The sequence below is a fragment of the Acanthopagrus latus genome, chromosome 10 (assembly GCF_904848185.1).
Source record: "Acanthopagrus latus isolate v.2019 chromosome 10, fAcaLat1.1, whole genome shotgun sequence".
Lineage (NCBI taxonomy): Eukaryota > Metazoa > Chordata > Actinopteri > Spariformes > Sparidae > Acanthopagrus > Acanthopagrus latus.
In genome coordinates, this window is record NC_051048.1 from 16129564 (window position 1) to 16146200 (window position 16637).

Below are 16637 nucleotides of genomic sequence, written 5' to 3' on the forward strand. Positions count from 1 at the left end.
GTTTGATTGGCCAGCCTGAAATAACTCTGTATGAGCTATGTAGGAAACATGGTCACACGTTCACTGCCACAAGAATCGTGTTGGTAAGAGTCCCATGTTCAGAGACAATACATGGCAAACATCACCCTTTACATTTAAAATGACTGAAAATAAAATATGTATCAACATATGTATCAAATATGAACACTTGCACCAATATATAATAAGAGCTCTGCTCCACGTTCGGCAATAGACCAGATGACATTATGTCAAGCGGAATTAAAATTAAAAATCTTGCTTTGCGCAAGTCGACAGGACTCTGTTTCTGATGCTTTATGTGCCATAAACAAAAGCTTATTTCCCTTTCATGTACAGTAATAGACAGGCAGCAGCACAAAAGCAATAATATCTAAACATTAAAATTTTGTCTTTTAAAAGTGTCTCTGTCTTGTTACTGTTTGAGTGCATGCTATTCTGCAACTGTACTTTAAAGTCATAAAATTAGGTGCTGCTAAGAACTCTGCAGTATTTGAATGTTGAAGGGTCTTTAGGTGAGAATGCTAACACCTTTACAGCCCGCTGCAAACCACAATGACCACTGCACTGGCAGATATTCAGAGGAAACATCAGGCTAACGTCAGCACGCTAAGCACCCTCACTCATTACGAGCTTGGTATCCTGTAAAGAAAATGCTTACCACCTTAGCTTAGCTTGTTAGCATGCTAGAATTTGCAAATATCCACTTAAGTAGTCCATTAAGCCTCATAAATTCTTCATGGTGTTGCTTTACTTGTTCACCTTCATGCACACACACTGTCACATTTTCACCACAGCAGGTGAGCCCATGTTGAGGAAGGTTGTAATTAATGCTAAACAATTGAAACCAGCATGGTACAGAATGACATATCAGAGCCAGGTGCACTCCAGCTTGTAGGGGGGCGGCTGCAGCTCAGGAGGTAGAACGTAGGGCTGGGCGATATGGCCAAAACTGTTATCACGATATGTTTTTGTACGATTGATCAGGGTCAATAATTATCGATTTATTGTGGTTTGAAATACAATTATTTATTGTCAGATACTAGATGACAAACATTCAACAGTGTCAGATGTTTCAAATGTGTCTCAAACATTTTAGAGGTTGTACACTGAACTGAACATTAAATAAAGGTTGAGGATGATTATGCTGCTGTATTCTGTGAATATTGCACATTGTTGACCTTGCAGGGAGTTGTTCAGTTCAGCTTCATCAGCCTCCTGTCCTGTATGATGCTGATGTGGCCCGGACGTGCGACCAGATCACAGACCAGCGTGGTTGCGACGTGCTTGACATCTCTGAGCTGTTCATCCACCTTTACCCTGAACTCTGTGTACAGCTGAGGGACTGATGTTTGGCAGCGTGTTCTTAGCATCCATGACAGTCATTAGTTTCCTGAAGCCCTGTCTCTAAACTGTGCTTATTGACATCATATCTTTAGCAAAACAGTACGTAATTGCGCTTGGTTGAGTCTTTGTATACCTGCAGCTTCCTCACATATGGTGTAATGGCTGAAAAAGCAGCAGCGACTGTTTGTTGTGTAACTGAAGCTTGACTCGTAAAAGCGGTGGGGCTGGTCAGTTGGCATGACAAGCATGATATCGTGAACTAGTGCTTTCGGAGTACTCTTTGGGACAGTAACTTTTGAGATGATGTAAGCGGTTGGTGCTCGCGAACACATTTTTGCAGATATTGCTGGTCTGTCCTTTGTCAGACTTCCGGTACCCGAACTATTTCCAAATAAGTGAAGTGGTACGACCTTTCCTTGGTACAGTGTCTTTGTCTTTGTCAGCTTCCTCGCACTCGATTTGCGAGTTGGACCGCTCATTTTCTTGTGTCGCCTACACCCACAGGTGGTCACCATCATTCTTAGCTGTTGTGAGTGGGGGGGGTCACTGGGTCGAATCCCGGCTTCCCCTAGCCTGCATCTTGAAGTGTCCTTGAGCAAGATACTGAACCCCAAATTGCTCATGATGAGCAGTTGGCACCTTGAATGGCAGCCTCTACCATCACTGTATGAAAGTGTGTGTGAATGGGTGAATTTGACAAGTGTTAAGCTCTTGGAGTAGACTGGAAAAGCCCTATAAAAATGCAAGCCCATTCACCATTTGTACGAAACAATGGCATAAGCAGGCCTACAGTAAATAACAGTCACATTACAGTCAGTACATTTATAGAAGGGATGTGATATCAGTCTCCAAATATACTTGGGCAGCATTCAATATACCTTAGCTGTCCGTTCAAGTAAAGGATTGTGTGCTGTTTTTGTTTTTTGTTTTTTTCAGATTTAAACATGAAACTAGCTCTGTTTCTTGAGCCCAGCTTGACTCTTTCCCTTTTTTTCCTTTAACACATGTTTTACAGATCACACAGCTACCAAATGAAATGCCTCAGTACTTGAAGTTAGTTCTTCTTTTGATGTGGGGTTATATGAGGTACCACTCTCTATACACATTGTTACCTGCAGTAGATGACTGTCAGCTCTCGCGCTGTGTGGAGAAGCAGGGCGCAGCATCAACAGGGAAGCAGTGCATTGTGCTGCTGAACGTTGGCACTGACAGCAAGATGTATTTTAGCCACCTAAAAGAGGGCACATCTGAAAAAAGATATGTATGTAGTACCCTGCCGCCCTGTACAAGATGCCTAAACGTGTATAATTAGCTTTAGACTTGAATGATGGGGACCTGAAAGGTTTACCTGTTGCCCTCAATATTATTTAGATCTGTTTACATTGATTTCTTATATAAAAAAAAAATGCTTACATTCTCACTCATATACAACTAATTTATCCTAATCTCTTAGTTACCAGTTTTTCCTTTCTTCATTAAATTGAGTTTCTTTCAGTTTAATCATCTTGATTATTTTAATCTGTTTCATTTAGCAGCTAACTTGGTTTTAAACCCTAACTTTCACACCCGGGCTACATGTATATCCATTTCAGTGTACTCTTTATTTTGAACACTTTCGGTGCTTTACATTGCTGTCAAGCATTCCTTTCCATTGGCAGTGCATTTCCTCAACCATACATCTATTTTTTTCAGCTGTGCCTTCTTTCAATGTGGCTAAATCACACACAATACGGGCTAGTTCCAGACTACCTTATTAACCTTTTACAAGCATACGTCCAATCATGGTCCCTCAGGTCCGCCGACCAGCTGATCCTGGTTGTCCCTAGTTCAAAGCTGAAGCACAGGGAAGATCATGCTTTTGCAGTTGTGGCCTGCAAACTCTAGAACGTGCTGCCTCTTGATGTTAGGCTGGCCCCCAAACTGCCTGTTTTTTTTTTTAATCTCGCCTTAAAACACATATTTATTTTGATTGATTGCTTGCTTGCTTGATTGATTAATTGATTGATTGATTGACTGATCTTGCTCATACATGATGTTGGCAAAAAGATGCAGAAGATTTGGAAGAAGATGCCAGGAGACCCAGTGTCTGAAGAGGCAGCGTTTATTGACAGGTTTCAACAAGGAGAATAATAGCGCTCAGTACAGTGAAGTTGTACTGAAAGGTACGATTAAAATAATAATAACAGGACAGTGAGGCGTAAGTACTGCAGGTCAAATTGTCCTGGCCCGGAGACATTCCCATGCAATCCCTGTGTGTCCACACAGCCACAAAGAGGTATTTCCTGAAGCATGTCTAGTTCTAGAGCTTCACACTGGAGTACACACATTCATTGCTGGTGTTGTTCCTCTGTCTTCTTGATCTGTTGGGCAGCTTGACATTTAAAGCAGCATAATGGAGGTTGTCTGCATCTCCATGACCCTGGTGAAAAATGTCATGTAGAATTGGGTTAGGGTGCCGATCGAATTCTAAATTTTGTTGCGCAATCAAAAGCTATTTTGATGGTAATTAATGAATCGTTAGGATCAATTTCACCTCTGCATTTGTTGTCGAGGGATCTGATAATCTTGCTTGAGACTCTGTGAAACACAGATAAAGCTGGTTCATTCAAAAGTTATATAAAATAAAAGCTGCCAGATACAGATAGTATCAGTTACCTGTTGACTGATAACTGTTTCTCTTCCTCATCTTGAACACTGAGAGAGCCAGTAAAACTACCAGGATGGTGGTGAATGTCAAAGCTCCACTCAAGAAATACACCAAGACAGGAGAGTCTACTTTGTCTGAAGAGAGACAGACATCAGAAACAGAACCTTTGCATGTTTACTTTGTTATGTTAAGTTTTATGGGGGAATAAGAATGACTATTTTACAAATGGGACAATCTTTTCCAGAAAGTTTCTTACCTTGCAAGTCCAGCTTGGTCCCGTCTCCAAACAGTATGTATCCACATGAGGCAACAGCACAGTAGTAGGTCCCAGCACGAGAAAGATTCAGGCTCTTCATTGGCAAGTTGTAGACACAGGTGTGTGTTTGTGTGTTGTCTTTCCTCTCACACTGGTCATTCCTGCCTCCATGGGTGTAAATGAGTCCTGGATGAGATTCCTGAGAGTGTTTGAACCAGTAAACACTGTGTTCTCCATCACAGGTCCCAGTGTGTACTGTACAGTTCAGAGTCACAGAGCCTCCTGGCTGGATGATCCCAGATGCCGACTGAAGGACCCGAGCTGAACCCGTCACACTGACTGTAATACTCTCTGAAATTTCTAATGCGCTTGAAAAACTACTCATGCAATTGTAAGCAGCAGAGTCTGTAATACGCAGATCTGAGATCTTTAAGTGATTTTTACCATCTCTTGTATCCAGTGTGAAGCGTGGATTGTTCTTAAATTCACCATGAAAAGTGCCATTTTCAACAGACCAGTAGACGGAAGAGATCAGCTGTGGTTTCTGTCCCAGAGGTTGTTTATACCAATAAAGCCTTGCAGGAACATTAGCTTTATGGAAACATGTCAGAGTCAAGTTGTCGCCAGTTTTTAACGATAATAAACCTCCGTCTGGCTGAACCGACTTCAGAGCAGCTGCCTGAGCTGAAATAAAATGACAAAGCAAACACAAAGTTACTTCTTTGTGAAAGAAAGCATTCTAATCATTACATCAGACACATTAGTATAAGGAGTAATTATACGTTAAAAAATCAATACTCAAGTCACACAAACTCAACTCACCCTTTACCCCCAAGAACAAACATGTCAGATGGAAGAAGACGAGCCTCAGAGATGTCATCGTGTTCGAATCCTCGTGGTGAATGACAGAATCTCAACACCTTCTCCACTCTTAGGAGACAAGACTGTGTGTGATTGGCCAGCCTGAAATGACTCTGTATGAGCTATGTAGGAAACATGGTCACATGTTCACTGCCACAAGTATCGCGCTGGTAAGAGTTACATGTTCAGAGACAGCAAATGGAAAACATCACCCTGACACTGGATTTAAAAGCACTGACGAAAAGATATGACCTGTATCAAATATAATATAATATATATGTTAGCACTGTCATTTTTGGCATGGTGTTAGCAGGTAAGTTGGTTAGCAGGTATCCTGTAAAGCTATTCTTTACAGGATACCTGCTAACCAACTTAGTTTATTGTGTTAGTATCCTAACGTTCGAAACTATCCAGTAAGTAAATAGTAAGTAAAAGTCAATTAAGCCTCATTTAAAGTCTCATTGAGCTCAGTCAGATTGGCATTTGATAACTTGAGGATGGGAATAAAAAATCCCTCTTTTTTCAGCATTGCTCTCAAACTTTGCCTACATAGTGTTGCTTTACACACGACTGTGCATCTAGGTACCAGGGGAACCAGATCATTAAGTTTGCGGATGACACCGCAGTGCTGGGACTCATTCATATAAATGACGAATCAATGTACGGAGAAGAAGTTAAACACCTGGAAGGTTGGTGCAGAGAAAATGATCTGGTGCTCAATGCAGACAAAACAAAGGGGATGATTATCGACTTCCGGGGGTCACAGCCCGAGCACGCTCCTCTCAGCATCAGTGGCTGCACAGTGGAGAGAGTGGAGAACATCAAGTTCTACAGAGTGCAGATCTCACAGGACCTAAACTGGAATAAAAACACCTCAGGGATCACTAGACGGGCCCAGCAGAGGCTGCTCTTCCTGAGGAAGTTGAAATTAGCCTCTCTCGCCATCAGCACCCTCGGGACTTTCTACAGTGGTGTGGTGGAGAGCATTCTGACCTATTGTATCTCGACATGCTACTCCAGCTGCAGACAAGAAAGCTCTGCAGAGGACTGTTAGAGGAGCTGAGAGGTTCATCATCCATTCTGTCCAAGAACTCTTCCAATCTGCTGCAGGATTAGGGCACTGAACATCACCAGGGACGCCTCCCACCCTCTCCACACACTCTTTGAACTGCTCCCATCAGGAAAGGCCGTCAGAAAGGCCGAACTAACAGGCTAATCAACAGCTTCCTTCCACAAGCTGTTAGATTGCAGAACTGCTGATCTGGAGCATGCAGTTTTGGTTTTGAATTATTTTATTTATTGTGTGTTATTTATTGTGTTTGTGTTATTGATCACGGAGAAACATAATCTTATTTTTGTTGTACTACTTTTGTTGGTACAGCAAAATGACAATAAAGCTTTGATTGATTGATTGATTGATTGATTGATTGATTGATTGATTGATTGATTTAGTTGTCCACCTTGATGCACACACAATCACATTTTCACAACAGCAGGTGGGCCCATGGTGAGGAAGCATGTGATTAATGATGAAACCGGTCAAAACTATTTAAACCAACATGGTACAGAGTGACAACGCCAGAACCCGGTGCTCTGAAGCTTGTACAAAACAACGGCATAAGCAGGCCCACATTAACTAGGGTTTGCATCACAAGTGGTACTTTTATAGAAGGGATGTGATATCAGAGAACACCTGTCTCTCTCTGTTTCTCTGCAGAGCATGTGTGAATGCTGAATGGAGAGGTAGTGCAAGGGCAGATTGTACATAAGTTAATAGATTATGGTTGGTGTCACTCTCCTGGACTGATAAAAACGTGTAAATGTTGAAAATGCTAAGATGGTTCATACTTGGACATACTTGGGCAGCATTCAATATACCTCGGCTGTCTGCTCAAGTAAAGGATTGTATTCTGTTTTCTTTTCAGATGTGAAAGTGAAACTAGCTCTGTTTCTTGAACCCAGCTTGAATTTTTTGCTCTTCTGTCTTTAGAACATGTTTTATTGATCAAACCGCTATCAAATTAAACGCCTCAGTACTTGATAGTTTGGTTCATTTGATGTGGGGTTGTACGAGGTACCTCTCTCTTTACAGTGTGTTAACTTCAGTAGATGACCGTCAGCTCTCCCCATGTGTCGTGAAGCATGGCGTAGCATCGACAGGGAAGCAGAGCATCGTGCTGCTAAACGGCAGACAGCATGACGTATTTTAGCCACCAAAAAGAGGGCAAGTCTAGAAAATATGTATCCATTATACATTGATGTCAGACATCCCTATTCTTTGGCACTACATTTCCTGAACTGTACAACAGCTCTATTCCTACGCTCAAGTGTGGCTGTGCCCATTGCAGACTGCATGACACCGCTGTCTGACAATAATGTAAAGCACCAAAAATGTTCAAAATATAGCGTACACTTAAACAATTTGTTTATTTGTTAAGAAGTTGTGCCTTCTTTCAGCTTGTGGTTTTGAAGAAGATGCTAGGAGACCCGATGTCTTAAGAGGCAGCTTTTATTGACAGGCTTGACCAAGGAGATTAACAATAATCAGTACAGTGTGTCAACCCCTACCATTCTGAACAGTAGTCTAGATTCGAGATTCGACTTATTTAGTGAGATACAGTTGCTGCATAACAGTCAGAAACAGGACTGGTTTACTTCAGACTTATCAAAGGCTACACTGAGCTCAGAGACACGGAAGAGAAAACGATCACCAGATAAAAAGTCAAATTCCTTAACCCACTTGGAACTTGGTTTGACACCATATGAAATTTATTTAAAATGTGATCTGAACCAGATGGAAAGGAGATTAATCAAGACTCATGGCAAGCAGAATATTTAATAAACATTATGATCAACAGGTTCAAAATTATTGGACAGATCTACAGTGCAGTACAATGTTGATTTTCCATCAAGCATCATAAAAATGTCAGCCAGAACAAGCAGATTTTGTAACATGAGTAGGTGTCCTGATGGCTGTGGTTGACGTTCCCATGCTATTCCCACCGAAACAGGTCCAGTTCTAGGGCTTCACACTGGAGTACACACATTCATTGTTGGTGTTGTTCCTCTGTTTTCTTGATCTGTTGGGCAGCTTGACACTTAAAGCAGCATAATGGAGGTTTTCTGCGTCTCCATGACCCTGATGACAAAATATGTAGAAGTGGATTAGGGTTTCGATCGAATTCCAAATTCTGTTGTGCAATAAAAAAGGATATTTTGATTGTAATTCATGGATCATCGATCGTGCATTAATTTCACCTCTGCATTTGATGTTGAGGGAGCAGAAAAGCTTGCTTGAGACTCTGGGAAACACAAATAAAGCTGGTTCATTCAAAAGTTATACATATATTAAATAAAAGCTGTCAGATACAGACAGTATCAGTTACCTGTTGACTGATAAGTGTTTCTCTTCCTCATCTTGAACACTGAGAGAGCCAGTAAAACTACCAGGATGGTGGTGAGTGTCAAGGCTCCACTCAAGAAATACACCAAAACAGGAGAGTCACCTTTGTCTGCAGAGAGACGGACATCAGAAACAGAACCTTAGCATATTTACATTTTTAATGTTAAGTTTCGACAAGGAATAAGATTGACTATTTTACAAATGTAACAATCTTTTCTAGCAAGTTAGTTACCTTGGGAGTCCAGCTTGGTCCCGTCTCCAAACAGTATGTGTCCACATGAAGCAACAGCACAGTAGTAGGTCCCAGCATGAGAAACATTCAGGCTCTTCATTGGCAAGTTGTAGACACAGGTGTGTGTTTGTGTGTTGTCTTTTCTCTCACACTGATCATTCCTGCCTCCATGGGTGTAAATGAGTCCTGGATGAGATTCCTGAGAGTGTTTGAACCAGTAAACACTGAGTTCTCCATCACAGGTCCCAGTGTGTACTGTACAGTTCAGAGTCATAGAGCCTCCTGGCTGGATGATCTCAGATGCTGACTGAAGCACTGAAGCTGAACCCGTCACACTGACAGCTGTGCTCTCTAATATTTCTAAGGTGGATAAATAGCTACTTATGCAGTTATAAACAGCAGAGTCTGAAATACGCAGATCTGAGATCTTCAAGTGATTGTTACCGTCCCTTGTATCCAGTGTGAAGCGTTGATTGTTCTTGAATTCACCGTATAAAGTTCCATTTTTTTCAAACTTGTAGAAGGAAGAGATGAGCTGTGGCTTCTGTCCAATGGGTTGTTTATACCAGTAAATCCTTGCAGGAAAATTATTTTCATAGAAACATGTCAGAGCCAAGCTATTTCCAGTTTCAAGTGATTTGAAACTTTTGTCTTGATGAATTGTTGGGGGCAATTTCAGAGCTGTTGTCTGAGCTGAAATGGAATGGCAGACAAAACAAATGCACATTTACTTTAAAATTCAGCATAGACACATTTGTATGAGTAACATAGAAAAAAAAATACTGGAGCCATAAAAACACAACTTACCCCAAAACAAACATGTCAGAGAGAATACAAGCGCAGATGTCATCATGTTCAAATCCTTGTGATGAGTGACACAGTCTCAATTCTTTTTCCACTCTTACGAGACAAGACTGCGTTTGATTGGCCAGCCTCATGTGACACTACGGCCCACTTTAAAAACATGAAGATGTTCACCTCCACCTCTCATCAACTTTGGTACTTAAGTACTTTCACACAGGAGTGGAGATATAAGAAAATGATGGCTCATCATTGTGGTGTCTTATGTAAAATTAGGGGAAATTAAAGGAATATGCGCTATATCAATTAGTGTAGCACAGTCTAATTCGACTGACATCATTATACTCCACAGACACAGCAACATGCAGGTACAATAATTTAGCTACCTGTCAAAAAAGCTTCAGTGACAATATTGTTGAGTATTTATAAAAATGGAAAGTGTGTCAATGGAATGAAGTGCTGACTCACAGTCAACTCTGAACATCCTGATTTAAGTACAGCCCTTATTGCTGGATGTCACTAGTGGTAGAGTTAATGGAAATGCAAGGTTTTGGAGCCAGAATTTTGGAATTTAAATTGCTACTGTAAACTTTAATGATGGTCATTTTCTTTCACTTCAGCTTGTATCTTTTTGTCTGAGCACTCTGTAATCTGATGCTGCCTGATGCAACCAGCGTTTCTTCTCCTTTGTTTTTCTTTCATTGTTGTATGTAGTTCTCAGCCTTTCCTGTGTGATTAAATGTGACTTCTTAAGAACTCCTCTTCCTTTGGATCTTTTCATGGTCTTTGGCGTAAGGAGTATTCATGTGGCAGTGCAAAACCTCTACATCCTGCTGAAAACCACAGTAGCTGCCGTATCGACAGAGATACTAAGCAAAAGCATGGGGGCGGGGGGGCAGTTGGATTCAAAAGTCTCAGTGTGAATACTTTGAAAAATATCAATACTGGACACCAAGGTCGATATCATGGAGCAAAGCCGAAAAACATTGAGTGTGTAACCATGCGGTGAAGGCTCAGAAACGATCATGGACACACTATCTTATTCTTACCCCTGTTGTTCCATAACCCACTAGTTTAACTGACATAAAAACAATTTATTAGTAATTAAAGATGTATTTTGCAAGAAGTGGCCAGAATTCGAAGGTAGCAGAATTCAAAGACTATATGGGGCAGCATAATGGCTTACTGCTAACTATGCTAGACTTATGTTTGCTGTCACTATCCGTGGCTGTTGCGACTAGCTGCCATCAACAAGAAGCTTGAGTAGCAGCATAGCTAAGTGGTCTTATTAGCTGATGGAAGTCTACCTGCGCCACAACCGAGTCATAGACAGGGACTGAATAGAGCCTCTGATACCATCAGATGCCAGTTTTGAGAAAGCATGGGATATGGCATGGAGGTGATTTACAGCTGACCAAGTCTGTGGCTCCATGAACAACTAAACACGAGAGGCTGGGACAGTAGAGGCATGAAGACACAGAAGGCGAAAGACTGTCCGTCATTTGGCTTATTTTGATCAAACAAGAGGTGATTGTGAAACGACAAACCAAGACTGTTTTAGCGAGTTTCATTTTGTTTATGGTGAGTTAGATGAAGTGTGTTGAACAGTGAGTTTACAAGGCAGTTAAGACAGTATGAGTCTGGTGAAAGAAACTTGAATTCAGATTGTGTACAGTTGTATTTTTCTGGAAGGGTGTAAAATGTCTCCCTAGACAACTCTGCAACACAGTACAAAGATGTCTTTGACATAATGGTGTCATTTCTTAACTCTCAGTTGTTCATTGTTTAATGCTTTAAAATTAAATTCTGGCCATATCTTGCATTTGGCTCCTTCAAAAGCATGACTCTGCCACTCCGACTGGACTTCCTGGATTGTATTTCACTGTTTTAACTACACCTTAAACAACACCCACACACAAACACTGTGCCTGTGTACTAACACAGGGTTGTTTGCAGTCTGACTGCCCGGTAAGAACACCTCCGCTTCCTGCTCAAAACCACAGAGGCTGCTGCAGTGAACAAGAGACACAGTAAAGCGTCTTCAAGGTCAACAGGTCTCACTGACATGACTGCTTCATCTCTGCATTCGCTGCAGAATCAAATATCCTTTAAAATGGCAGCTAAATTCAACATGCTATCTGCCCTCCTTCTGCTTAGGAAGCAAACTCTGCCCTGTTCTACATTATTATTGCGACAACATACCGCGCAAAGACCTGATCAGTTGGCCTAGTCTGCAGCAAAATGTGGCTGCAACTGCATCTACTGTGTTTTCTCAATCAAAGTGATGAGTAAAATGTTTGTTTGTTTGGTTTTTCTTTGTGGAAATGTTCATGTTTGTTACCTAGATGGGTTGAATAAAGTCAGTTTCACTTCTGTAAACCTGCAACACTATAGCCTAGCTTAGCATGAACGCTGTAAGCAAGGGGAAACAGCTAATGTCTTCCAACAGCCTCTAAACTGTCTTAGTTACATGTTCTTTCATATTAGCCAGCAATCGAATCACCCATACCTCCTCCAAGAATCAACAGGGTCATTTACATTACGAGTGCTCAAAGAAACTAAAAAGATGAACACAGCAAGTGGATACTTTTGGCTCAGTCAGTTCAACCTGCCACTGACAGTCAGGAAATACTCTGTTTAAGCTAAGTGGTTGATTGCTGTTTAAATGAACCGTTAAATACCTGCCTGTCCTCACCATTAAAAATGGATGCCTGTGGAAGTTTAGCTTATTGTTTGGTGGCAAGCTGTAGTTCCCATAGTAATTGTGATGACAGCAAAGGAGGAAGTCAGGTGATGTGGTGACAAAGAGTAAACAGGGATGAAGGCGTTATGTGCTAATAGGTCAAACATAGCAAGACCTTCCTGTTTGTAACCAAAGTCAACGCTTCTTTACTTACACTTACGTCATGTACAGAACTGATGTACTTATTTAACCAAAACATGATCTTTTCCTAAACTTCACAAAGGTTGTTGTGGTACCTGAACCTAACCAAACTGTGTGTCACAGGCCATGATCCCTCACAGGCTTCGCACCTACCAACATTTTGAAGTGTGTTCACTGGAAAACCACACTGATGTGGAGCTTTGGTGCTTCTTGAGATTAAATCCAGATGTCTTCAGGGCTCTCTTGAGTGCAGTGGTTACCTGGTTGTGATCTGATCCAACTGTGGTAAGTGATTTATTGCATGTAGAATGGTGAGGTCTTTAATGACTTAAAACCCGCTTCCCGGCCTTTTCTGACATGACAGCACTACATTTTTGATTATCTATATTTTATACAGCACACACACACATGCACTCACACAATTTTAAAAAGTGTCACAATATATATTTAAAAACTTCCCTTCTTAACTTGTAGCATTACATCATTCAGCCTTTTAAATATACTGGATTTGAGCAAGCTGAATAGCATAGTGAAAGCAAGGTTTATTGGGAACCAATCAATGCATGGATGGTGTCACTTTTCTATAGCCATTACACTGTGAAACAAGCAATTGTTTACTTCAGAATGAAAAGCAGAAGCAAAGCCTTTACATTCACTTTACATTCACTATACTGTATGTGTATGTACCATATTGACAAAGCTGTTTTTATTCAAAAAAATAAATAATTGACTTAACTTTTAAGGTAAAATATGTAAGAATTTTGGCCTAAAATATATTTTTTTAAAAATACCTAGGATTATTAACAAAATGTGATGAATTAACAGTTCTGACCATATGTCAGCGACACCGGTGTGTTGAATTGCAGAGTTATCTATTGAGGGAAGCATGCTAACCAGCTAACCCCAAGTCACTCTGTACCTCAAGAGGTGATAGACCATAAGTAAAAACAATCCCTCAGTACTCTGACCTCCCAGTCCAGCCAGAGTCAGCTAATAGGAGCGCTAGTTTCACAGCTAATTGAGCTAACTAGATAACGGCAGCTGGAGTTAGCAGTTACTTTGGTGGTACACTGCCCCTCATTTGTTATTTGAGTATGAATTCAACATGTGGCCAATTCTTACTTATTGCACCTTTAAGAGTTGTTAAAAATGTCGACCTAACACAAAAATACAGACACATGTCAAGATCTATTGCTTTACACTGGAGTACACACATTCATTGTTGGTGTTGTTCCTCTGGCGTTTTGATCTGTTGGGCAGCTTGACATTTAAAGCAGCATAATGGAGGTTGTCTGCATCTTGGTCACCCTGTCACAAGAAATATATTCCACACATAAGTCCACAAAACAACCAACTGCTCTGAGGGTAAAGACATCGTATGTAACATAGCTTTTATTTAGAGTAAATAGATAATATTCACCTCTCTGTTTGATGTGTTAGAAGCTGAAACTCTTGGAGATTCTGTTGTGAAACACAGACAAAGCGGTTTATTTAAAAGCCTTCTCCAGTGAATACTAGGAGCTAGACAAAAACGGAACCAGTTACCTGTACACTGGCAGCGGTTTCTTTTCTTTATCTTGTACACTGAGAGAGCCAGTAAAACAACCAGGACCATGGTGAATGCTAAAGCTCCACTCAAGTAGTACACAAGGAGGTCGGGGGATTTCTTCTCATCTGCAAACAGCCAAGCAACAGGAGACATTACAGAACCACGCTAAATCAGCCAGGCTGATCAAGTCAGCTGCTCCTTCCTTATTATGAGGGTTGAGGCAAGCTCGAAGTAATGAGCCCATTAATGAGTTTGTCCTCCAGAGCCCTTATACATTGTAAAATATTCTGCTCTGTATGTATCTTGGTTAAAACCAAACACCAAATCAAAGGCACACATATCAGAATTATATCTTGTATCTATGTATTATATCATAATATCAGTATTGCCTTGACAAATCCATTATTGGTTGAGCTATAATTATCATAATCATGATCATGATTCTTTGCTAGAATCATAGCAGTACTTACCTTCAAAGTCCAGCTTGGTCCCGTTTCCAAACAGTATGTTTCCACACGAAGCTACAGCACAGTAGTAGGTCCCAGCATGAGAAAGATTCAGACTCTTCATCGGCAAGTTGTAATCACAGGTGTGTGTATGTGTGTTGTCTTTCCTCTCGCACTGATCATTCTTGCCTCCATGGGTGTAAATGAGTCCTGGATGAGATTCTTGAGACTGTTTGAACCAGTAAACACTGAGTTCTCCATCACAGGTCCCAGTGTGTACTGTACAGTTCAGAGTCACAGAGCCTCCTGGCTGGACGATCTCAGATGCTGACTGATGGACCGAAGCTGGGACGTTCAAACCTGAACCCTTCACACTGACAGTGACGCCATCCCCAAATTGCAACTGGTATGCATAGCAACCTACGCAGTAATATGTACCTGAGTCTGATATGTGTAAATCTGAGATCTTCAAGTGATTTTTGCCATTTCCACTATCCAGTGTGAAGCGTGGATTGTTTTTTAATTCATCAGTAAAAGTGCCCTGTTTGTCATGTTTATAGAAGGTAGAGATGAGCTGTGGTTTCTGTCCCAGAGTCTGCTTATACCAGAAAAAGTATGCTGCAATGTCCGCCTTATAGAAACACCGTAATGTCACATTGTCTCCCACTTTTTGTGATAAAAGTCCACTCTCTTGATGAACAGACTTGGACAATTCAGTATCATTTGTCAGGGCTGAACATAAAAGAGACAAAAAGAAGAGCAGAATGAATGCAACAAGTTCATCATAAAGATGAGAAATTGTATCAAGGATGACTTTACATCATTAAGGATAAAAATAGATCCACAAAAGACCAAACTCACCTGTTCTCCACAAGCAAAGACAAGCCAGATATAATGCAAACTTCAGCGATGTCATTGTGATCAAACTTTCCTGACGAATGTAGAGATCCTTCATCCGTTCTCTCCTCTTAAAGTGAGAGGACTGTGTTTGATTGGCTCACAAAGAAGTGACAGTGAATGACCTATTTTGGAAACAGTGAAGACAACTCTACTTTAGTTCTTGAGTCTAGACACCTGGAGAGATGTGCTAGAACTACAACATGACCCTTTTACCTGATGTTTAAAATCACTTAGAACATAAAAATGGTACACGCATATACAACGAGAGTCTTTCACATTCATAAGCCAATATCAACAGCACAAAAAGGTCACATTGGTACAGGTATTTAGATGGGGCTTTCAGAACAAACCTGTTCGAAAAGGCACAAGATGTATTACCAGACATCTCTCCGATTGGTGGTGAAGATCGAAAAATACGGTCGGTGCAATAATGGAAGTTTTACATATGATGCAGGATAAATGTAATTTGGTTTACTGCATCAAAACAGATAAACATATTCCTCGGCACAGCACAAGTGCACTTTAATCTGCCAGAAATCTATGTTCATATTATGTAGCAAGCATTAGAGTATCTCTCTGAAATCAAACGATTAATGAGGGCTTAATAAGCCCTCATTAATCGGGCTGAAACTTTAGTAGAGGCAACAAAATCTTTTAGCCATGGGTAGGCAAAGTCTTTGGCCAGAGTGGACTGAGAAGAAGTCAGGCTCCAATGTAGCTCTGTTATTTACGGAAATGAACAGGATTAACAAATCCAAAGTACTTGGGGTGTGCGGTGGGCTACGTGTATGTTTTTGCTGAAACTTAGTTTGATGAAGTGAGGAAACAATGCTGGCAGGGAGAAGATGAAGGTGTGTTGTTGTAGGCCATTGTTTCATCGCATAGTTTCCATTTGTTGGCGCTGCTCTGTTGGAGCCCCCCCACCCACACACACACACACTTTCATCATGTTTACAGTGCAACTGTATATTCACTCAGTGCCTATTTCAGAGCACTGCAAAAGTGTTTTGTTATCACATCCATTCACTTTTTTATTTGAAAAAAAAAATTCCCCAAATCAATGAAACTCCAAATCACTGCTACATTGCACCCAGATAGATCTTCAGCATCTTGCATCCTCTTGGTCTTCTGCTACCTTGGGGCTGCTCTTTCAGATTCAGATCCAGATTCAGAATACTTTATTAATCACCGGGGGAAATTGTTTAAATTCAGAATGTCTCATCACTCTTTAGGAAGATCCAAGTGGTGGGAAGCCCTGGCAGTACTCCTCCACCTGGCCTGTTCGCTCCACCTAAA

General features: G+C 41.0%; 3 protein-coding genes across 3 annotated transcripts; all 3 read right to left on the reverse strand.

The window, feature by feature from the left end:
* Positions 1-3475: 3475 nt before the first annotated feature.
* LOC119027361 lies at positions 3476-5150 on the reverse strand. The gene is made up of 5 exons (XM_037112501.1): positions 5088-5150; positions 4266-4949; positions 4018-4143; positions 3896-3939; positions 3476-3781 (listed from the first exon to the last, which is right to left on the reverse strand). Exons 1-5 carry the CDS (start codon positions 5143-5145, stop codon positions 3662-3664), a joined length of 1032 nt encoding a protein of 343 aa, XP_036968396.1. The 5' UTR covers positions 5146-5150; the 3' UTR covers positions 3476-3661.
* A 2591-nt stretch (positions 5151-7741) lies between these two features.
* Positions 7742-9620, reverse strand: LOC119027362. Its single transcript, XM_037112502.1, has 5 exons — positions 9569-9620; positions 8762-9454; positions 8513-8638; positions 8385-8428; positions 7742-8265 (listed from the first exon to the last, which is right to left on the reverse strand). Exons 1-5 carry the CDS (start codon positions 9612-9614, stop codon positions 8146-8148), a joined length of 1029 nt encoding a protein of 342 aa, XP_036968397.1. The 5' UTR covers positions 9615-9620; the 3' UTR covers positions 7742-8145.
* A 3602-nt stretch (positions 9621-13222) lies between these two features.
* On the reverse strand, positions 13223-15357 carry LOC119027363. Its single transcript, XM_037112503.1, has 5 exons — positions 15303-15357; positions 14466-15173; positions 13992-14120; positions 13867-13907; positions 13223-13754 (listed from the first exon to the last, which is right to left on the reverse strand). Exons 1-5 carry the CDS (start codon positions 15355-15357, stop codon positions 13635-13637), a joined length of 1053 nt encoding a protein of 350 aa, XP_036968398.1. The 3' UTR covers positions 13223-13634.
* Between the last annotated feature and the right edge of the window lie 1280 nt (positions 15358-16637).

Coding starts and splice junctions, on each gene's coding strand:
- LOC119027362 (XM_037112502.1), bottom strand. CDS start 9,614: ATGATGACATCTGCGCTTGTATTCTCTCTGACATGTTTGTTTTGGG. Junction 8,429..8,512: donor AAACACTTATCAGTCAACAG/GTAACTGATACT, acceptor TGTGTTTCCCAG/AGTCTCAAGCAAGCTTTTCT. Junction 8,266..8,384: donor CCTCAACATCAAATGCAGAG/GTGAAATTAATG, acceptor TTTTGTCATCAG/GGTCATGGAGACGCAGAAAA.
- LOC119027363 (XM_037112503.1), bottom strand. CDS start 15,357: ATGACATCGCTGAAGTTTGCATTATATCTGGCTTGTCTTTGCTTGTGG. Junction 15,174..15,302: donor TCTTTGCTTGTGGAGAACAG/GTGAGTTTGGTC, acceptor TTTTATGTTCAG/CCCTGACAAATGATACTGAA. Junction 13,908..13,991: donor AAACCGCTGCCAGTGTACAG/GTAACTGGTTCC, acceptor GTTTCACAACAG/AATCTCCAAGAGTTTCAGCT.
- LOC119027361 (XM_037112501.1), bottom strand. CDS start 5,145: ATGACATCTCTGAGGCTCGTCTTCTTCCATCTGACATGTTTGTTCTTG. Junction 4,950..5,087: donor TTTGTTCTTGGGGGTAAAGG/GTGAGTTGAGTT, acceptor ATTTTATTTCAG/CTCAGGCAGCTGCTCTGAAG. Junction 3,782..3,895: donor CCTCGACAACAAATGCAGAG/GTGAAATTGATC, acceptor ATTTTTCACCAG/GGTCATGGAGATGCAGACAA.